The sequence below is a fragment of the Rhea americana genome, unplaced genomic scaffold (assembly GCF_003343005.1).
Source record: "Rhea americana isolate MKP2758 unplaced genomic scaffold, rheAme1 scaffold_179, whole genome shotgun sequence".
In the NCBI taxonomy this organism is placed as follows: Eukaryota; Metazoa; Chordata; class Aves; order Rheiformes; family Rheidae; genus Rhea; species Rhea americana.
In genome coordinates this window covers 1,717,521-1,739,142 of record NW_028185916.1, presented here as the reverse complement: position 1 = coordinate 1,739,142, position 21,622 = coordinate 1,717,521, and the positions used below count along the sequence as shown (strand labels likewise).

Genomic DNA, 21,622 nt, shown 5'->3' with positions numbered 1-21,622 from the left:
ATACTCAGATATATCATTTCTCGCCAGAGCAGGTTTTGTAAATTAATGACAGAAAAAGGAATTTGAAGAAAAAGTCTAAAATACTGATGAAGAAAGGCTTCAAGAAACAAATGTCCCATAAATTCAAACTTTTACTTATTCAGAATATGAAGTGCTAAGACTGAAATTCTCTTTGGGGCCAAACTTGCCTATGTAAAAGTTCCCAGAAGCTACAGTAAAATATGAAGTTTCGTGTGTTAAATTAATAATTGAAGGAGGGGAAAGGAGGGAAGAAAGGGTCATTGGAGGGGCTGTCCTTTAAGAAAATGATGGATTAAGTAGCCAAAAACTGTACACTTGCTACTTAAAACATAACACTCAGTTGCAGCATAGTCATAGTCCCCAGGTTAGCATTCAGGTGTAGTGCTGCTACTAGCAACCTCTGCTGTCCCAAAGCTAAAATCCAGGAGCAGAGGTGAACAGCAAGCACACATGCTTATGTCCAGCGTGAAATCTGGGCCGGAAACAGCGTAGCTGAGTTAAAGCCATTTTTCTACTTTCGTTCTGACTGCACAGGAAAGAGGTTCCCTTCCCTTTGACACACTTCTTGCTTCTGAGGAAGAGGAAATAATTTGTATATAGCTATGCCTGACGTAGGACTGAGATGCAAATGAGAGAAGAAACTACCAAATGAATTCAAGTTTTCACCTGGACTTGAAACTTAACAACTCAACTTTAGTTTATTCAGCTGTGTACAGCTCCCTATTTGAGAGTAGTTAAACATTTTATTAAAGTTGTTCTATATTAAGTATCAAGAAAAATAACCTCCTTAAGCTCTTTAGTTTACAAGACAGAAATGCAAAAATAGATACCATATGTTCTTACCATTTCCTGTAATGACAAGGCTGTGGGTCCTGAAATTGTCCTCAGCACTCTCCAGCCCCAAAGTGGCATATGCCAACAAACTGTATTTTGCTCCACTAAACATGAAAGAAAAGGCATGTTTAAAATGTTTGCACTCCTCAGGCAGTTAAAGGGAGTCTAGACATGCCTGAGATAACACATCGGGGGAATGTGGAGATGCAGGGCAGAGCCTGTCCATGACCACAGATTGCCTTCTTCCAACCTCTTCCCACAGAACTCCTCTATCTCCAGCTCTCCTTGTGGACCAGAACTGTTCCACAGTATGTTCAGCTGCTTCTTATATCCTTATCTCCTCCCTCCACCTTCTGCATGCCTCCAGCTCCCTCCCATCATTTCCAGGCCCCTCTGTCAAGTTCAGCAGTGTTTGGCCCCGTCAGCTCAGTATCCTTAGCTCTTCCCATGTCCACTGCTCTTGGATGCCAGTGGGGAGGCAGCATCGCGGGTGGCAACCAGCCAGACTGGAGCTCACTGGCGACGAGCCAGCTGTTGTCTTCCCACTGCAGCCTAACCCAGGGACAAGGGCTGTGCTTTCCAAGCTATCTGCTCCCTGAGGATGCCAAAAGCACCTCTCCTCCTTTAATCAGACACCAAGTAACTTTTAAAAGCTGTGCAGCTTCTATCCCTAAATAAATTCAAGAATTATTATAGCCAGTAGAAAGACTGATCACACAAACCTTATTTTATTTGAAAACACAGGCTAAAAGCTAAAAGTATTTATGCTGCTCCTCCATGTTGCCCCACTCTTTCGCTTCAACTTTGTAGACTATATAACAGTTGCAATATATACAATATATATTTTTTATATTAGTATCTAATAGTTTAATTCTTTGTATGCAGAAAGAAACCTGTGCAGTAATACAGAGTTTTGTAGCATAAAGGGACTCTTTCAGTTATTGTGCTTACAGACTTCAGAATGTTATATCTTTGTTTTGGATTTTGCCTAGAGGAAGGGGGAAAAAAAACCCATATATTTACAATTCAGCACAGTGCATGTGGAATGCAATTCCTGGAATAAACTAGTATAAATTTGGTGCATGTTTAATGTTTTTCCCCCAAATACTCTTCAGGTAGAGTGACAGATTCATAGTCCAGCAATGCAGTAAATATTCCACCTGGCTAATGGCAGTTTAAACTAAGTTCACAAAAAAACAAACCATTTAGTATCACTCATACTCTCCCTAATAGATCTAACATCGTATCCTTAAAATATCTTTAGTCCAGCATAATACAATTTAGTGGTGTAAAAGACAAGAAGATAGTACACTTCACAAAAAATATTTTCTGTAGTAATATTTTTCAAAATTTTTTTTTTTTTGCAATAGCAGAGTGGGAATATATATTTTAAAAGCTCTGGCTAAGCAAAGAGGCAAGGCAGATGCCTACCTAAGCCTAATGAAAAAGGAGGAGATAAAAAGATTATTAGCATTGAAGTCTATTACATATCTATTTCAAGGGAATAATGAGAAAGTTAAATATGACATAACACTCTGAGTATAGGGCCACTGTTATAAAAGATTTCAAGAGCGCAATCTAAACAAAAACTGCATCAACAAAAAATTCTCAACTGATTATATTTTGCCATCCAATTAAGCACTATATAACTACTGTATTGAAACTATACAAAAAATTTAGTTACTTCTCACATAAAACTTTTTGCTGATTTTCAAGTTACTTTGTTTCTAAAGTATGACTAATTGCCACACAACTTTGCCAAAAAAAACCTGCTACTTCACTTTTAAAATATGCTTCAAAGTAACATTTTCTTTCTAAAACATAACAGTCATTCCTTTCAGCCAATTTCAATATAATTTCAGAAAGTTTTATCTGTAGCTTTTTTCAAATTTAACAGGCTAATGAAGATTGTTGACTGTTTTGCCTATACATTTAATAGAATTAATTGACTGCCTTAAAAGGCAGTTTCTTTACATGTAATAAAATAATCTGCCTGCTGCATCTCATACAGTTCTTTTTATTTCTATAGTATTCTTCCATGTAATAATTTTACTTTTGAAAAACTTCAGCTCATATCCACAGCACATCCGTGGCTAAGGCTCCTTGTTAAATCTGTTCACCGACCAAGAGATGGAGGCACCAAAGTTGCCACCAGACACTGGCATGGGAAGGTGTCACTATGTTACCCTGAGGTCACATGAATTAATACATTTCAGATTCCCAAACTTGTTTCTGAAGATTAATCCCAATATTAGACATCACAGTCTTAGTTCACTCATCCAGATATGTAGAGTGAGGAACTTGCAAGTCAAAAGTCTAACATGCTCACCCTTCAATAAAGCCTTAAATAATGAAAGGTAAAACAAATATAATCCTCAGACACTGAAAAAGAGCCCAACTAGAAAAATTATGCAATTAGATTGGACTATGTACATCTAGCAACAGATTGCAATGATTTTTCCAATTCAAAAATAGGACACTGAAGCCATGCCTCCAGCCCAATGGGAGAATGATTCATAAAAGGCAATACCAGCAAGGCCATATGTAGAGCAGCTCTGCAAGTGAATAAGCATGTGCCCCAAGGAGACTCTCAGATGACTTCTCCAAAGGGAAACATATTTGTGCTGGAATTCAATAGTATACTTGGACTAAACATATTCTTCTTCTACAACAAATGTAAAAAGTAAGAAATAAAGATGTAAAATTGATGGAATAGAAAATTAAAGTGGGTAAATAAAAATGCAAAGAGCAATATTTACAGAAAGACGATTAAGACAAGAGCATCAGTATAACTGAAGTTAATAAATCTAAACAACCACTCAAAACACTTTGTCATTAAGCTTTTGCAAGAAGTTGCAAGGCTGACAGCTTCCTCACTAAACATGGACACTTCTAAGCCAAGAAGTTGGACACAGAAGGATCACAGAGTTTTGGAAAAGGAACTTCATCCCATGTGTGCTCTAAACAGGCCTGCACAAACAAAATGTAAAGAAAACATATTCATGTGAGGAAAATTCTCATTTTTGTTTGTTTTTATTTTACCTGATGAACTTTAGACAGGTAAAATGCTCTGAGAATACCTGAGAGATACAATCTCTCCCTCTCTCTAAGGGCTACATACCAAGATCTTACTAATATAAATCTCAACAGGAAACTATCTAGTATTGACAACTCATTTCAGGCCTGTAATAACACATTTTTTTACAAGAATCTTTTTTGGTAATCACCTAGCAAAGCCATCATTAAACACATCATTACTTATTCAACCCTGTTAAGAAGTAACAGTCACTGTGAGCGATGTACACTAGAAGCAGCATCAGACATCAAGATGGAGGAAAGAAAAATACAATAAATTACATCCCCCAAACCAAAACCAAACCCACAGGAGAAGACAACTACACTACTTAGATTCTCTACTGATGTTTTTTCCTTAAAAACAAATATAAATCTATATTCAAGTAAATATGGCTAGCAAATAAGCTAGTGGTTATATATGAAGCAAAATATATCTTGTAATGTTGTATCATTGCTCAACTGGAGCTTGTGAAAAGCTAATTCACATGAGAGGATGCATATTGAAACATACATTGTCATTAGGTGGAACACATTGGAAAGTTAGTGATAAAATTTGCTTTGCTCTGTGGATAAGATCTCTTGGATGTATATTTTTTAAGGAAAGCCAAGATAGTTATATCAGTTTGACAAAGATGGAATACGCTTTAATGTTTCCTTTTATAAACAAGCAAATAGATTTATGGAGCAAGACTAAAACTATACTCAATAACTGGCAAGAATTTGATATTACATCCCCACTGACCAGCCACAAAAGAAAGTGATTCTTTGTAACAATTATCTTCTAAACAAAATTTAACATTATTAGTATTTACAATTTAGGCACTTTCTGCTTAAATCACAATAAAATAAAAGTGGCTAGGAAATACTAGTTAACTTGTTAACGTTATTAAAAATGCACAAAAGATCATAGATTACTTTTAAAAGGAAACATAGGAGAATTACTGGGAACAGTACTGATTTCTACAAACACTGAAAACCAGTAAGTCATTTAAGAATGTTCTGTGCCCAAGTCAATTAAGGAAACTCCTGGTAAGTGGCTAGGAACCATGAAATGCTTTAGGCAGTTCACAATTGCACTGAAAAGCCAGCAGGTAGAATGGCCCCTGTGCGTACAGCACGCACTCTCGGCACAACAAACAACTCTGTCAGCTTCATCAGGGAAGAGGGTAAACAAAAGGTTTCTTCTGTCTTCCCATCATGCTATTTTATCTCACAAAACCTGTAACTTTTTGACACGTCTACCTTGCTGTCCAGATTGCACAGAACGGGCTAAGTTTGAAAGTAACATGGGGGAAGGAGGGATAGGAAAAGAGGAGAAGGAAAAGTAGATGGACAGAGGGACACGGACTGATCACACAAGCTTCCTTAACATTTAGTTAAAGTATTACTTTTGTGAACAAAAGTGGATTTAGCAGCTGTACAGCAAAAAGATAAAGTCTACTCATACGTTTAAAGATCAGAACCAGGCCCCAAGGCTGAGCTGCATGGTTGGAATTCACACCTACTTTCTCATTTCCTATTTGAAATGCAAATTTTATTTCACTTGGGCAAGTACAGAAATAATCATTTTCTTCACAATTTCCCAAATATTGACAATATCTTTGGCCTATTTCTGGGGAAAAAAGACAAAAAGATAAAACAGAATATCCATATTTACGGCTTACTGGATGACTGGGTCAGTGAGCAAAAGGGATTCAGGGCTGTCTTCTTCCAGTGCAGCTTTCAGTTTCTTCCCAGTAGCTTTGCTGATGGATGTTTTAAGTTTCTTTGCTAGTTTCTTTGGAGTGTTTGTTACATATAAAGACTCCTCTGTACAGCAACTGTATATTTCAACCTTCACCTGAAAATCTGGTCCTGCGCCATCACTAAAGGGAGATGGAGAAAAAATTCAGGGCATTTATTAACTGAGTATACAGCCAAGGGATGCTGCTACAGTGTATATATGTTATTTAATAACATATATTGCTAATCAAGGCAAAGAATCCCATCAGATTCAGGCAAAAACATACTTTAAAACAGAATTAGAGACAGGAGTACACAGCAGTAACTTAGTACTGAAGTCATAAGATGCATGTTATAATTAAACCATAAACAATTACAAACAGGAAATTCAATGTTTAGATTTAAAAACTGAAAAAACCCACATTATGGAAATACACAGGGAAGATATTCAAACACACTTAAATCTGGCCTCTACTGTTACGCAAAAAAAATCATACAATTGAAAACCTGTTCATGCCTGGGTCCCAAATCAGACTGTTTTTAAAAGATATCACAGTCATCTCTACTCCTCTTATCACATTACTGCAAAAATCCTATCTCACTCAACACCAAAATTTCATTCATAACGTAACTACCTTCTGTTGGTTTCTTCTGCCCATAGCCTATGCTTTCTCTGGTTTTCAGTTCTACCAATTCTTATGTTCAAGCTTAGTCTTCAAACCCAAAAACCTAATCTCATCTTTCAGGTACAAAATGCCATTATACGTATGCCCATAAGGAAATTATTTCACAGGCTTTTATCAAAAGCCTTTCTTTATCTTTCAACATACAAGGGAAGTTTGAGTGCCTTTTCTGCTTTTGCTACAGTATTTCACAGAAAATTATAATGGTCAATTCTCATATCTTCCAAGAAGCAGATTTAAATCTTTTCCCCTAATTTTAACTTGAATAGGTGCTTAAAGGAGTTTAAAGTCTGATTCAAACCCCCACCCCCCTTTCAACACTTTAGTTTTCAGGACCTTGATTTAATGCTTTGAGTGGTTCTAGCTCTCCTGTTGGTCTTCCATGGGAGACAATCTGAATTGTTAATGTGAAAAACAAAGTTGGAAAGAAATAGCTATGAGCTTCTCAACACTCTCTTAAAAAATCATAAAGCAACAACAACAACAAAAAAAAAAAATACGAGCACACCTTTCTACTCTTTTCCAGGTTACCTTTACAGACAAGTGAATAATCTCCTGTTTAATATTCAACTATTAGGATTGTGGCATAACACAAGCTCATATAGATGTAGCAGAACATGAGGTGGAAAAAATAATGTCTGGTTTTAAGAGAGATGGGACTTACGGGGAACCAGAGAAGAGACAGTAGCCTGCAAAATGGAATAACACTTAAAACACTGGATGCAATGTTTGTGACTGAAGTGTGCTTCTATAATGCTTTCAGTTTTAATTATTAATTTAATTCTGTCCTTAACTTAAAAGATTATTTCTTTATTCACAGAAAAATGCTTTCAAATAGCACAAAGGAAAAGAATACAGTTGAAGTGACATATCTATGAACAGCATTATTATGCATGTAAAAAAAGCAGCTTTCCAGAGGAAAAGGTCCACCATGCCCTGAAATCAACAGGACCTCTACTGGTACCTTTCCCCACAGGAAAGAATAATGAACCTTACCTAATCATATCCACTTTCAAAAGAAAACAGGAATATTTGTACTTTATTGAAAGCAAATAAATTATACTCACAATATGGTTACATTCTCAAAACAGATATCTGTTMTTGCTGTATCCACAATAGCCACTTCTGTATCGAAAACCTCAGCTCCCATTCTGAACAGACAAAACACTGCATAGCGCTGTGAATCTGGGAAGAACAAAGAAATGTTTTATTAGTTATATTACACATCACAATATTAAATGTTTCCTGTAAATAAAGTAGAAGAAATGGTAACATGAATTCCTAAAGAATCGCCCTAAAATATTTATTATTGTAAATTTTATATTACGTTATGATACTTGAACTATCAAAGCTGTAGTATGGTAGAATAACATTTGCAGAGGGAAAAAACACCTACTTTGCTCAACTYGATACCCAGCAGCAGTATGCACTAACAACTGCAGAAATATTAGTAAAAAGGTAATTTTTAAATATCACTGATTTTAAGCAAAAAATAAGTATATGTGATCCAAAGCCTGTATCATTTTATTAATGTCCTATATAGGATTAGACTATTTTGCTATGCTTAGCCCCTCTGACCCTATTGAAAAGCAAAGTGAAATCAATGCCAGGTGACAGCTGGAACAGATTTAGGGTTAATCTCCATGACACAGCAAAACGCATGTACTTTAAGACTATCCAATAATCCACTCACTACCACCAGACAACTTTCATTTATGTTTTTCACTGGAAACAGCCTGAATATACTCTCTCATGTGTGGAGAAGAGGTAGAATAATATGTTTAATTATGATTTTCTCAGCTATCCAGTTAGTAATAACATTTTTCTGTTTCTTCCTCTGGAATTTCTCTTTAGGACAACTTTCTAGAGACTAGAGTTTAAATACACAGAACCACAGGACTTTGAACTACTTCAGTTTACTACAATCACCAACTTCAAGGTAAGAGCTAATATGCAGCAAGTGCAGTTAAAATGGATTTATAGAAAGGCCAAAGAATGGCTTGAAATGAGCTTGGACTACAACATGCAGTTTAGAATTTAAAGGCATAAGCAATAGCTTATCATTACAGTACATTACAACTTACATACTTTCTTTATTGCTGAAGTGATCAGAGCCTTTCCACATCAATGGTATTCGAATATCTAAAGCGGGGGGAAGGTAGGGAAATTACATTATAGACAACACTGTAGATACGTCAACAAAATAAAATACAAAAAAAAATCTGTTTTGTTTTCCTGAAGTTCTGAAGGTAACAGGATCCTCTACTCAAATAGTGTAACTATTTCAATTTTATTACCAATGCCAAACGAAAATTAATCACTTAGTTCAACTAGAAGAGTCACCTTCTTTTATAAATTATATATAAGAATATTTTAAGTCTCCTTTGAAAACATCTAAAATTACATCAGAGAGGCTGTGTAACATTCTTCTGAAAGGTGTTTCTGTCCATTATTATGCAAAGACGTAAACTGAAACTTAGCTTGTGCTGGAAACCACTTATCCACCTACAAAAAGAAAATCTTCCTTTTTTAAGGGAAAGATTGAGATATTTATATTTCAAAGTCTTGTTTTGCCAACCACAAAGCAAATATCACTTGTAATCACATTCCTGGTTGGAAAATTTTAGTTGACGTTTAGAGTTTAGAAATCTTTTTTGTCAAAAATATCCTTCTATATCAGAACCATATTGGAGAGATCATTACAAAACCATTATGATAGTAATGCCTGTCATTTAACTATTAGTACTTTTTTCAATAACTTTCCAATCTATCTACTCAATTCACTACAGTTCTGAGTTACATTTTTCTCCAGTTTTGAGATCATAAATTTAGAGATCATGTTTCTTAGTAATCCTTTCTTGAAATACAAATGAAGTGAGGGTTCTATAATGCCAGAGTTGGTTTCTGAAGTGCTACACAATATTTTAAGGTTTATGCAATATATTACATGACACAGGATGGCAGCAGTGAATAGCATTAGCTCAACTGTCTTCTGGTAAAAATCTTAATGTTGTTATACAGGAACACTTCTGACATCAGAGTTGATCTTCACATGAGGTAAATGGAAAAATCCACATAGAGAATAATAAGATGCAAATGCTAGTGATATTTTTGCAACAGATTATTTGTCATATATTCCTATGGGGTTTTACAGCAAAAACTTCTTGTTGATCTGATTGAAACGGCATGTAAGTGGACACTGTTTCAGAAATCATACTAACTGAAAAATTTACGTTTAGGCAAATTTTGAATTTTACTATAGGCTGTCTCATTATACATGCACTTTCAATTTTGAAATTCGCAAGTGCATCTATTTTTAAAAGCATTCATACAACCTAACGAATTTTCAACAGTGAATTGTCAGTATGCAGTTTTAGACTGCCGCAACTTCCTGAAAATCAATACCTCACTATTTTCTGAAACTGCCTTTCAGGTCCAAAGATGTATTTATATGGTAACCATTTCTAAAAATAGTTAAAGGTTTTTAAAATATGGAAATAGATCAAAATACTTCCCTTAAAAAAATTACAGAAGTTTCTCACAAAATTTACATACATATAAAAATATATTAATCTCTGTCAAAGACAAAGCACAAAGTTTCCTTCCTAAAAGACAAGGACCTTATATTTACACGGATACATGAGAATAAAGAATTACAGTAAAAATCTTTTTGCATCTTTAACCACAGCAAGCCCTGAATGACAGTTTTAATGTGCTTATTAGTTCTTGTTAACAATTAGAGTACCAGATTAAAGATTATTTCTGTATGCCACTTAATATCACACAAGCTGGAAAATTTACACCTTAATCAGAAAGTCATCAGGATATAGACGCTCAGTTGCTTGTTCAAGTTTAACATGATTCTTGTAAATCAGTTTTCAATCCATTCTTCAGCTACCATTTATCAAAAACAAAGATCAATTTTCATACATCTTAATCTCAGGTACAATTAGCTGTAAATCCATTGGATTTAAACTGCATACATTCAGGTACTACGAATAATCAGTTTAAAATTCGATGATTCCTTTTAACATTTATTAGAACTTTATAAAATAATTTTAGATTACTGTTATGCTTCTTGATCAACATTTGATGTATTATCTTCTGACAAAATAATTGGTAAGAAACATAAATTACATAATTTATTCTTGTAGGTGGGAATTAAATAAGTAAAAAAAATCATGGATAAGAAATATACTTCCCATTCTACCTGACATGTAGCTTCTCTCCTGAAGAGTAGATTCTCAGTGCTCTTGCATAGCTGTTCCTGAACTTTTTATGCTGGCCACATGATCACACTATTTTGATAATAGTCTGAGCTTCTGGCATATGCTAAGCATATGATACATTAATTTACTTATTATAAATGTATTAATTTCCCCTAATATCCATTCCATATGTTCAGTTCTTAAATTACATGCCGTATCATATTCCATGGATTACCAGTCACTCCTCATTTCCATCCTCTTCTAGACAATTCAGTCACAACATCTCCCAGTTCATTCTGCTTGTATCCCAGCTGCATTCTCAGCAAGGCAGGTAGGCACACATGCAGATGTGCCTTCCAAACATGCAGGGCAATTCCTGCTGCACATCCACTGAAAGTTGATATGCAAGAGATGGGAAATGCAGCTCACATGTCAATTTTCTACACAGGGATTGGGAAAGAGAGGGTAAGAGGGATAATGAGACATTATAGATGTGAACGTACCACTGCTGAGGAAGCAGAGACGGGGTCTGATATGGTGTGCCTATACAAAGGTGCCTGGGTCACTGGCACTGGGACAATGTGCAAAGAGGGATCGGGGAGGTCTTGGCAGGATACATGTATTAATGTCATCTGAGGTGCTCCCAAACATCTGTCTTGCCCATAGGCTCCTGCCCCAGCCAAGCACAGACAGGCCTGTCCCCCACACTGCTTCTCACATTCCCCAATTCTCTGTTTCTCAGGCGCAGACAGAGGAAAGCGAGGATTTAATAACAGGTGATCTCTGCAAGGCATAAATCTCTCAGCAGAGGCCCAAGAGGAACCATTAGGTCTTCCTGCTGCAAGAAGGACCTGGCTAGGCTTTCTGACACTAGCATCTGAAGAAAGGTGAGGCATGGCAGCATCCTAGCACTCACAGACTTTAGCTCAGATATAGGTTGTTGATACCTCTTCCTCCTCTCCTCAGTCTACACCATACCTCTGAGGGATCTTAACCTCCAGTCTGAGGACCTCTATGTTAGTAATGACACGAAACTTAAAAGATTGCACATAATGAGAAGTGTCATATTTCACTCTCCCACCCTCCTGTCCCAGCACCAGAATAAACTAAACTTTTCATATCCTAAACATTTTTCTTACCAAAAATGGAGTCCTTATACAGTTCTGGTGTTCTAAAAATAATAAAAGTGTATTATGTGACCATAAAGTCTTCACTGCAGATGACTCGATAAAGCCAAAGTGGCAACCAAAGCACAGAAAGGCAAACAGATGCTTTAATCCAACTACCATAATTAGAAAAGATAGATACACATTCTGCAAACAGCTGTGCTGGCAGAAAACATTATTGTACCACATGCTTCCTACTTATCATCTACTTGTACTCACCCTTCTTAAAGAAGCATCAAAATACACATATTAACTATTAGCTTAAAGAGTTTAAATTGTGGGCCCTATTACCTCTATTACTCTTTTTTTTCTTTTTTCTTTCTCTCTCTCTCTCTCTCTTTTTTTTTTTTTAATGAAGCAGGCCAGGGAACACAAACAGGCCTGTTACCAAAGCTGGCAGAACAGCCATAAAGAACAGCTAAAGGCAAGATGGACATCCACTATTAGCATAGGCATATTAAGGGAGCACCCCTCTGCAGCCTAAGTACCAATAATGATAAATTCACAATGACAAAGTTTTATAACAGTCTGGGAAACAGTGTGCAAGCCTGCTGGAAACCACTGATAAACACTCTGGTTGCTAGTTTACTATGGAGCCATATTACCGTACCTTTGTTGTAGTAGTTACCTGCATTAGCTAAATACCATTTGATGCATATCAGTTACACTTCTGCCCTCCATTTGTTAGACAGGCCCTGTATAATCACATCAAAGTTTGTCTTTAAAGGAGGTGCGTGTTGGGGAGTAATTAGCATCCATATATTCCCTATTGATTTTAAGGGATTTAAGCACTGTTAAATATTTTTCCAAGCCTTCAATGCATTTAAGCTTATTTAGCTTTGAAATGCATCCAGTGTTTACTGACATACGGGGGAAAAAAAAGAAAAAAAGAAAAAGTATTTTGCACTGTGAAAATCCCTGAAACTAAAATGGAAATAACTGAATTTTCAGAAGCACCTATGTGAGTCAGAAGCACAATTTCCCTTGAATTGCAGAGGATTTATGCCCCTGAAGCATATACATTCTTTAAAAATACCATCTTGCTTGCATATTTTGTATAACTAACTAATGCTCTGTCAGTTAGATGCTGTAATTAAGAAACCACCCAGCTGTGTACCTGATATTGCAACCTTTGCTCTGCATGCCACTCGGTTGTTTGACCCAATGTCTGAAGACCTGCCAAAAAGAAGTAGTAAAAAGAGGTTTGAGATCCATGTATTTAGACTTCTAGAACTCAACTTTTTAAACATTACAAAGTGTCAGGGGTTTCCTATTATAGCTCATTTCAATTGCTTTTTTTTTTTAATTAAATATAGCCTTCCAGGTTTAAGATAGGAGTCATTAGATTCTTGAGGATAAGCTGGAAGGAAGGTATACCATCAATTTTCTTAATTCCTATAAGAATTTACTCCAAAGCTTATTTAATCTGGATGCTAAAAGGCAAGTAAATCCATCTTCCCTGTCTTTTCCAGTTCCAACAGAATCAAATATGTTACCAATTTTTCTCCATCTTCCGTACACAGAAGCGACTAAACAACTTAATTTCTGTATTGCTTATATGTAGGTTAGAGACAAATGCCTCCTCCTCTCTATTAAAAGAGAACAATTACAAAATTATAAATTGTTAACACTGTGAATTTACATGAAGGCAGTCAGTTTGCTAAGTAGCCAGCCTATAAATCTCAAGCTGAACCTTAAATTGAGTCAAAACAAACTATAGATAATGAGTAACAATTGAGCACTCTGCTTCCATCTGCAACTGTTCCTAACTTCTAGCCATATAAAGTGAAATTAAAATTTCTAGTTACTACCCATATCTTGACATCCAGAGACAGTTAAAATATGTTCAAAATTCACAGATTACAAATAAAATAATTAAAAAAAGAACAAAATTCACTTGAAACCCCAAGTACACAAGTCACTTCCAGAATTTTCTCTCTCTCTACCATTATCATCTTATCTGGAATAAGCTTTAACCAAATTTCAGTCTTGATCAAATACTGGAAAAGAACCGTATTTGCAACTCAAAGATATCAAAGAAGATCTGAATGTTAAAAAAATAACCCTACAGCACGTATCTCTTCTAATAACCTCAGCTGACGATTCAAAGGATTCCTTAAGATGAAACTCTAAACAATGTATGACAGAGACAAGACAAGTAAACAATACAGAGGAGTATGACTTTAAGAAAACAATACAGCTGTTCAGATATATCTGCAATTATCTTTGCTCTGTTCCGGAGATGTGTCATCACCATCCTGTGGTCACTGACATCAAAGATCAAGGGCTATATAAATAAGCATATGTACATATTTGATATTACTCTCTTATTAAAAGCCTAAATAAAAGATAAACCCCTGTAAAGATCTTCATCTTGAGAGAAAAAAAAAATACAACTGCAATAATTACAGGATGCCACAAATTGTACATACTAGTTTTTAAAATCAGCTTTTATGACAGCAGTTGATGTAGTAAAAAAAAAATATATATCCTTCAAAAAATTTCCCCTATAAGATCACATTTCTAAAAGTAAAAAATTAGTAGGTTTGTTGCTATAGATACAATTCATTGGAGCTGCGCATACTTGAACAATTTTATGCTAAATTGCTACATAATATTTCATTAAGGTCACAATCTGAAAACAGGTTTTTCTGAACCACTATTTTCAATACTGCAAAGTTTGATTCTGTTCAGCACAAAAAAGGCAAATAAACCATGTATGTCTCATTTCATTAAAGATTTATAATGTGAAAAATTTTTTACTAAAATGATTTTTCTTCACATTTATTAAGTTTCATTGATTACTTTCATGTAGTTAACAAAAGTGGCCAGCAGAGGGTACCAATTAACCATGATGATTCCATCACTAAAGAGAATTTAGTAACAGTAAAAAGAATGAAAAGTAGAAATACATGTATCCTGACTTGGATGCTTTTTCATGCTTTGTTGTTTCAGACTTGGTTAGGTACCTTTTTGCATGCTGAGGGTAATCAAGACAATACATCTATTGTGTTATCTGAGATTCGCATGCTGAATTCTGGTAGATAACATCCCTAATATAATTTGCCCAGAAAACTTGTATTTACATTTTCTAAAATAAAAAGAATGTATTGAAATCATCTAATAAAGCAATGTTTTCATGCAACAATAGTGTGTGTGTGAATACATATACACACGCACACACACACACAGAAGGAAGAGTTTAAATCTACTTTTCCGGACAAGCTGCCTAAGAATTCACCCAGAGAAAAGCCTGCTTCATAATACTCTGAAGTAGGGCTGTTACTCACCATCCCTCAGTTCTGACTCGGACCATCTCTTCTTTTTGGTTCTGTAGCTCTGCCCTGTACGCAAGTATGCGGGCATTGCAAACCATCAGGTTCTTCACAGCATGCAACAGTTGGTCTTTCTGCGTGCTCACTGCCAGTAGTTTACAGATGCCTTCTCGCATGCGGATTTCAAAGTTAATCTTATCTTGAATGTCATATTCCTAGGTATGCAAAAAACAAGAGACTAAACAAAAATCCAGCTAATAATACACTGAATTCTTAAGAAGCTGTATTTATTTTACAGTTGTGAGGACAGAAAACACTAGGTTTTAATTACTATGCAGCCATTAAAATGGTTACAAAATGTAAACGATTATTCTTTCTTCAAATGCTAAAGAGCATACTATAAAACATGGGATGTAACAGATTAGCTATGTACATCACATATGCAAATTCCAAACCAGGTATTAAGAGTAACTCACTGTAAGGGCACAGCATCTGAATGTTACTAAATATTTACATGCCTCAGCTGCGTCATTCATAGGGTAACTATATACATTCCCCTCACATAGTTTTTGAGGCCTAACTGAACAAAGCTTATAAAATAACATCCCACTTTTTACAGTGATCCCTAGTAAAAAATCTTGAAACCCAGAAAAATATATAAAATATTTAAATCAGAAATATGAACTTGTTACTTCAGCCATTTGAAAAGAGTTAAAAGCTGTGATTTTCACCTGTAGTATATATACAATATACATATACGTGCACCTAAAAGTGATAAAAGGGGAATATCCGAAGACCTGACTGTTTCAAACAGGACACAAACTAAAAGCCAAATAGCTGTGGTAACTTAAAGATTACACAAGGAGCATGCCTTGCCTGATGGTATAGTCATGTACATGGTGCCTTTCATTCAAAAGCAAGAAATAAGATAGATAGGCCTATCAGTCACTAGAATTCTGCATCATTACGTTATTTTGAAAGAGTAGATTTTTTTAATGTATTATACACACCTCTGGGAAGTTTATTTATTCCTACTTATTTTTTAAAAGACCCAAACATTTATAAATTTGCATCATTCCTCATTTGCCACTTCAAACAGGTCAATCCACACCAGCCTATAAGATAATTTAGGTAAAAGGATCAAAGGTTGCTCACCCCCTCTCCCAAAGGTGTGCTATTTGCCACAGACAGCTGTGATACTCATTTCCTTTTTTTTTGTGGCTACTCCTAGCCAACCTAAGCATGTCCAAAAAACAGCACTAAATGTAAGTCATCTTCCTTGTTTTCTCTATTCCAGTTGCCCTATCCTAAATGCCTTAATGAGGGAACTTAGCTTTAGGACAGTAGAGGGACAGTTTACTGTCACTGTACAAAGGCTTATATCATAAATATATTACAAACCAATAATGAGAGGATTTTTCAATACCAAGCAAGGGTGACCCAATTACCTCTAGAATTAAATACAATGCATCAGTTTTCAGTTTTATAGTACACTTGAACTCAAAACAAGTGCTTCTGGGTGGATATATTGGCATGTGAATGAAGTTTATGATGCAATAGTTTCAATTTACAAGTTCAGTATTTCAGCTAGTAGAAAAATATTGGCAGCTGTTCTCCTTCAAACCAGGCTAGAATTAAAGGGGAACTGTATATTCCCCATAACTCAACTACCTGAGAAATCTAAAACTCAGCAAAGGGGCAATGCAGGACATTTTCTCTTCTTTATTCCTGACTTTGTTCTTTACTTCACTCCTTTACCACTATAACTACACTACTTACAGACTTGGAAAGCTCTCTCTCATTAGCTACCTTTGAAATGAGAAAGAGGTCCTTTACAGCAGTCACAAAAGGTAGCTGGAAGCTCAGTAAACTCACCACCCATTCCCTCCTGAGAGGAATTTCAGTGGTTTTGAAGGACTGGTGCTATCATCTAAAAAGCAAAAGATACTTAATGTTTGGCTGCCATTCCACCTGCTCACAGAGCACCTTGCCTCCAAGATGTCCCTCTTCCCCACCCTAGGGGGCAAGTAGCTCCAGTCTATGGATGCATCCATCAGTATGCACAGGATTGCAACTTTCAGAAGCAGGCAAAGGATTTAATCCATACTGCATCTCAACAAGGCTCATAAAATATTCTAGACTAGCATTAAATGGTTCCTGGATGAGAGTTTAAATAATCTTATCACATTAGTTTAATCTGAAGGAGTGACTTAGCAGCCTGATTTAGAATGTATGAAGTTCTTTGAATCTGGGGAAAAAAAAAAGATTTTTTTTTTTTTTTTTTTTTTTTTTTTTTTTTTTTTTTTTTGCAGTTCCTTCTAAAAATATGAGCATACCATCTGGACTTGGGGGAATGACACAGCACTGTTTTGCCATATGTTGTCTACTAACACACTATTTCCCATGTGGTCCCCACTTTTTCCCCACCAGTGGCAGCATAACACAGAAGACTACTAACAACTGCTAAGATTTTAAGCTTCATATTCAGGAACTTCCTAAACCCTACTTTCACAGAGCATCTCACCTCCCCATTTCAATTATTTTAATAATTTCCAAGCCTTATATAGATGATGTAGTATCAAAAAAAAAAAGTCATAATCCACCAACAGTTACTGAGAATGGTAAAGAAACCAATGGAGAAAGAACAGATTAAAATCTGGTTTTATTTAATTGATATCTTAAATACAAGCTTTCAGAATCTTATTCCAAGGTAAACTTCAGATTTACTACCACAGACGCTTGAGCCTAAAGCTCATAAGTCTACCACATTTATTTAAAGGAATCAATTAGTGAGGCAGTTGAAAGTCTTTTAAAACCACAGGCCTTAAAGTAAAAATACCACTTTGGGGAATTTCCTCATAGAAACAAGTGTTTGATGAAGTTGACAGCAATAGACTTTTACGAGTACAGGTCAGCTCTAACTAATTCAGGTTTATAGATCAGAAGCTAGAAAGGTTAAAAAGCAAGAAAAGGATCAACTCCACAGTGCTGAGACTTTGAAGAGGCCAAACAATGAGTTCAATATACCAAAATAGCACCACCACTGTTTAGTAAGTTAGTCAGCTCTCATTTCCCCCAGCATATTTAGCTTTTTAAAATTGCAAACAAGCTCAGCTTTTCAGAGTTGTTTTACTCCATTTAACCTGAATTGCTACCTCCATCCTAACACAGGTTAATTCAGTAGAGTTAAAATAAGCTCTCAGGACACAGGTGCTATTCATCAGCCCCGAGGTAACTGATACATGGAAGCTGCTCGGTGGGGCCGCGGCAGCACCTGAGGAGCCCAGCCCCGCGCAAGCTCCCGGCCAGGGAAGGCCTCCGGAGAGCCAGCAGGGCCCAAAGCACTGGAGGCCGCTTGCTCGCTAGAGAGCRGAGCCGAGAGAGCGGAGACGCCTCGGCCACACGCACCGGCGGAGCCCGGGACAGAGCAGCACCTCCCTCGCCCGAGGTCGCGGCCCCAGCCCGGCCCCGGCCCCGCCACCCGAGGGGAGAAGGGCCCTGGGTGCCTCACCGGCTCCTCCCGCTCCGCGGAGCCCGGCGCGCACCCCCGCCGCATCCTCCCCAACGGCACCACCGTTCGAAACTCCCGCCCCGTAACGGCCGCCGCGGCCCCGCCCTGCGCCGCGGCCGTTGGGCGGAGCGCGCGGCGGCCGTTGGAGGGAGCGCGCGGCGGCCGTTGGAGGGAGCGCGCGGCGGCCGTTGGGCGGCGGCCGTTGGGCGGCTGGCCCGGCGCGGCGCCGCCCCTCGCGCCCGGAGCTCGGTCGCTCCGGCGGCTCCTGCGCGCGGCCGCAGCTGCGGCCGGGCCCGTGTTGATTTCAACCGTGGACACGCGAGGACGCAGCTACCACCCCCACCGCAAATAAGCGCTGAGATGGGCTCGACAGCTTTGCTTTTCAGCTGCGACAAATAGATTATTACACGTGCAGAAGATCAGCATCATTAACATCGTTATTTTGGTCATGCAGATAAATTCATTGAAATGCATTGTTAACTCCATATTATTTAGCTAGAACAGTGAGTGTTGAATAATAAGTTTCAAGAAAATGTATTTCCAGGTGCCCAGTTACTTTTCTGAAGTAGGTCAATACCACATCTTTCTGATTAATAGTCTTTAAACAAGCTGAAAACAGAGACTTATAACTGCTTTCCTAATAGCTGTTCAATATTTAGCTACCACTGCACTGAGCCATGCATGAATTTTTAACCATATTTCTGGTTTTATGCAGTTCATTTAATCATGCTACTTTAATACAATGATACCTCAATAACTGAATTAGTAACATGCATTGTGAAAAGTATATTATTATATATTAAATTATAAAAAATCCATTAATTATTCATTGCATTGACTGGAGAGGAAAGGGAGCTGTTTCTCTTTGCCGCTGCCAGTTTTGCTGCTTTGGTTGTCTTGAGCAGCTGCAGCAGATAGGCCAATATAGTACCTTCATGCATGCCCTCATCCATGATTTCTTAGCTTTTTCTCTCTAAATTCTTCCTCAGAAGATGCTGGTCACGAGCCTGGAGTCTCATTGCTTTGCACAGAGTTGTCAACATTTGGGCAAAGGAAAATGCGTGAGGATGAGTGAAATATGCAGCGTTGTTAGCAGCTTTGAGAGAAGACAGAATTCTCCTGGTTAGCATATGTTTGTTTAAAAATATAAACAAAAAATGCAGTTAGAAGGGGAAATGTGCAAAGCCTCCTTGCTTCACCAGGATTTCACATAGGCGCTTGGCGAGTCTGGTTCCTGGTATTTACAACATGGGCATAAACGCAAGGGGGTGGCTCTCTTTGCAGAAAATAACGAGCTTCTGGATTTCAAGATGTTTATGGACATCCAAGATTTCCCAGAATGAGTTTGAGATGAAGTCATTTGCAGGGCTAGAGAGAGAGCAAAAGGAAAATCTCCATGCCATCCTGGTGTTTGCTGCATCCAGCTGGGCGCCTCTCCTTCTTGTCCTGACTGCAGTGTTCAGGATTTTAGACACATCAGGACAGCTCCATCAAAACAGGAGAAAAGCAGTAGGACATGTCTTGTAAGGTATGCTCTAGCCTCTCTGAGTTACACAGGGATGGGGTTTGAACCTCAAAGAGCTCTGAATAATCTGCTAGGCTACAAGGAAAAACTAGAAATGGAAATGTAGCATGGATAGACTATGCAGAGAATTCAAATGAGTCACAGGCTCGGGTTAACTGGAACTGCCTCTTTGTTGAACAAATACTTGACTGAAAAAGTGAAAAAGAGCTCCATCTCCACAAACACCAGTGGCTGAAATGTTTCAGGGGCTATTAAATTATGGCAGCAGGAGGAAATGAGAGTCTTGTCATATGTATATCGTATGTAAAAACAAATAAGGAAAGAATCAGTGTCTAATTCCGGCTGAAATTCATTCACAGACTTGCAAGATCCTGCACCACCACACAACTAATACAAAATTAAAAATACTATCTGTTGAAACACTTTCAACCCAGTATCATCCCAGGCAGTTCAGCACACCTGGTTAGGCTAGCATCATTGCTTCCTAGAGCAAATCCACCTGTGCACGTTTTCTAGAAATCCTTGCTCTTTGAAAGACGACTGAGAATAGCTGTCTCTTGAGAGCACCAAAATGGATTCGTCAAAACCCAGGATGGCTACATGGGTACTGTACAAATCATTGCAAAGGACAGGTTATGCCACAAACTATTTCAGGCAAGCAGCCTCTCTAAAGCCATTTTTTCCCCCTAGTGTAGACAGTTCTCAGGAATCTCTGGCAGCTTTCCAAGAATTTTAGATGCTAATTAGCATGGTTTTGCACAGTACAGTCTGTTCAGCAAATCCTAGCCTTAATAAGTCCCAAAATGTGACTACCGAGAGTGTACAGGGCTCATGCCTGCAGCCCTTACACATTTCTACTGACATTGACTTGAATTGGAACCCTTAAGAAATCAGTAGGAGTTACACGTGTAGGACTCAGCCCTAATTAATGTGAATAGTATCGTAACAAGCTCAGTGTGTATCTGTTCTTGAGGGGGCTCAAACACCCAGTTTTCCACTACACAAGAAACATGTTACTGCAAAGTCTGGCTTTTTACTCTCTTGCACCTGCTTCTGCTTTGGTTCTCATTTGCATTCACTTTCTACAGACATTAGAGTTTTTTTCCTTACCAAATCAAGCTTCATAATTCACTTGATCTGTCAGATGCTTAATTAAGAAATTCAACATTTCACCRAACTACTAGTCCTTATTCTTAGGTGAACATGTGACTGAGATTTTAAACTGCCTTTCTGCAGGTGTACTAAGAGGCCTGATGCCCCTGCCGCAGCCCAAGGGTGACTCCAGCAAGGCTGTCCTGCTGTTGCAGCACACACACACTGTTTTGAAATGAAGATGGCTTTATGCCATCCTACATTACCCAGAGATTAGGGATCCAGCTGGCAACTCTTCTGTTCCCTAATTTAAGAATAATCCCAGCGGATAGTAGCAATAAGAATGGAAACATCCTAGCCAGATTTTCTTCTTGGGATGAACCTCCACTGAAGGGCAAAGATACCCTAGACACAACCTACAAAACAGGGGAAATCCTGCAGAGTCACTGCTGGCGCTGCTGCACTAGTGCAGAGGAGCCAGAAGTGGGTGGGATGAATTAAACAGGAGAT

At 37.6% G+C, this 21,622-nt stretch overlaps 1 protein-coding gene across 1 annotated transcript in view; it reads right to left on the bottom strand.

The window, feature by feature from the left end:
- RTKN2 (rhotekin 2) overlaps nt 1–18,547 on the bottom strand; it is a 33,239-nt gene extending 14,692 nt beyond the window's left edge. The window contains exons 1-7 of the mRNA XM_085301629.1: nt 18,496–18,547; nt 15,000–15,199; nt 12,827–12,885; nt 8,424–8,477; nt 7,403–7,520; nt 5,595–5,795; nt 865–959 (exon numbers count right to left, since the gene is read on the bottom strand). Of these exons, the coding sequence (XP_085157755.1) occupies nt 865–959; nt 5,595–5,795; nt 7,403–7,520; nt 8,424–8,477; nt 12,827–12,885; nt 15,000–15,199; nt 18,496–18,540 (772 nt within the window). The 5' untranslated portion in view covers nt 18,541–18,547. The remainder of the gene's footprint in view (nt 1–864; nt 960–5,594; nt 5,796–7,402; nt 7,521–8,423; nt 8,478–12,826; nt 12,886–14,999; nt 15,200–18,495) is intronic.
- Between the last annotated feature and the right edge of the window lie 3,075 nt (nt 18,548–21,622).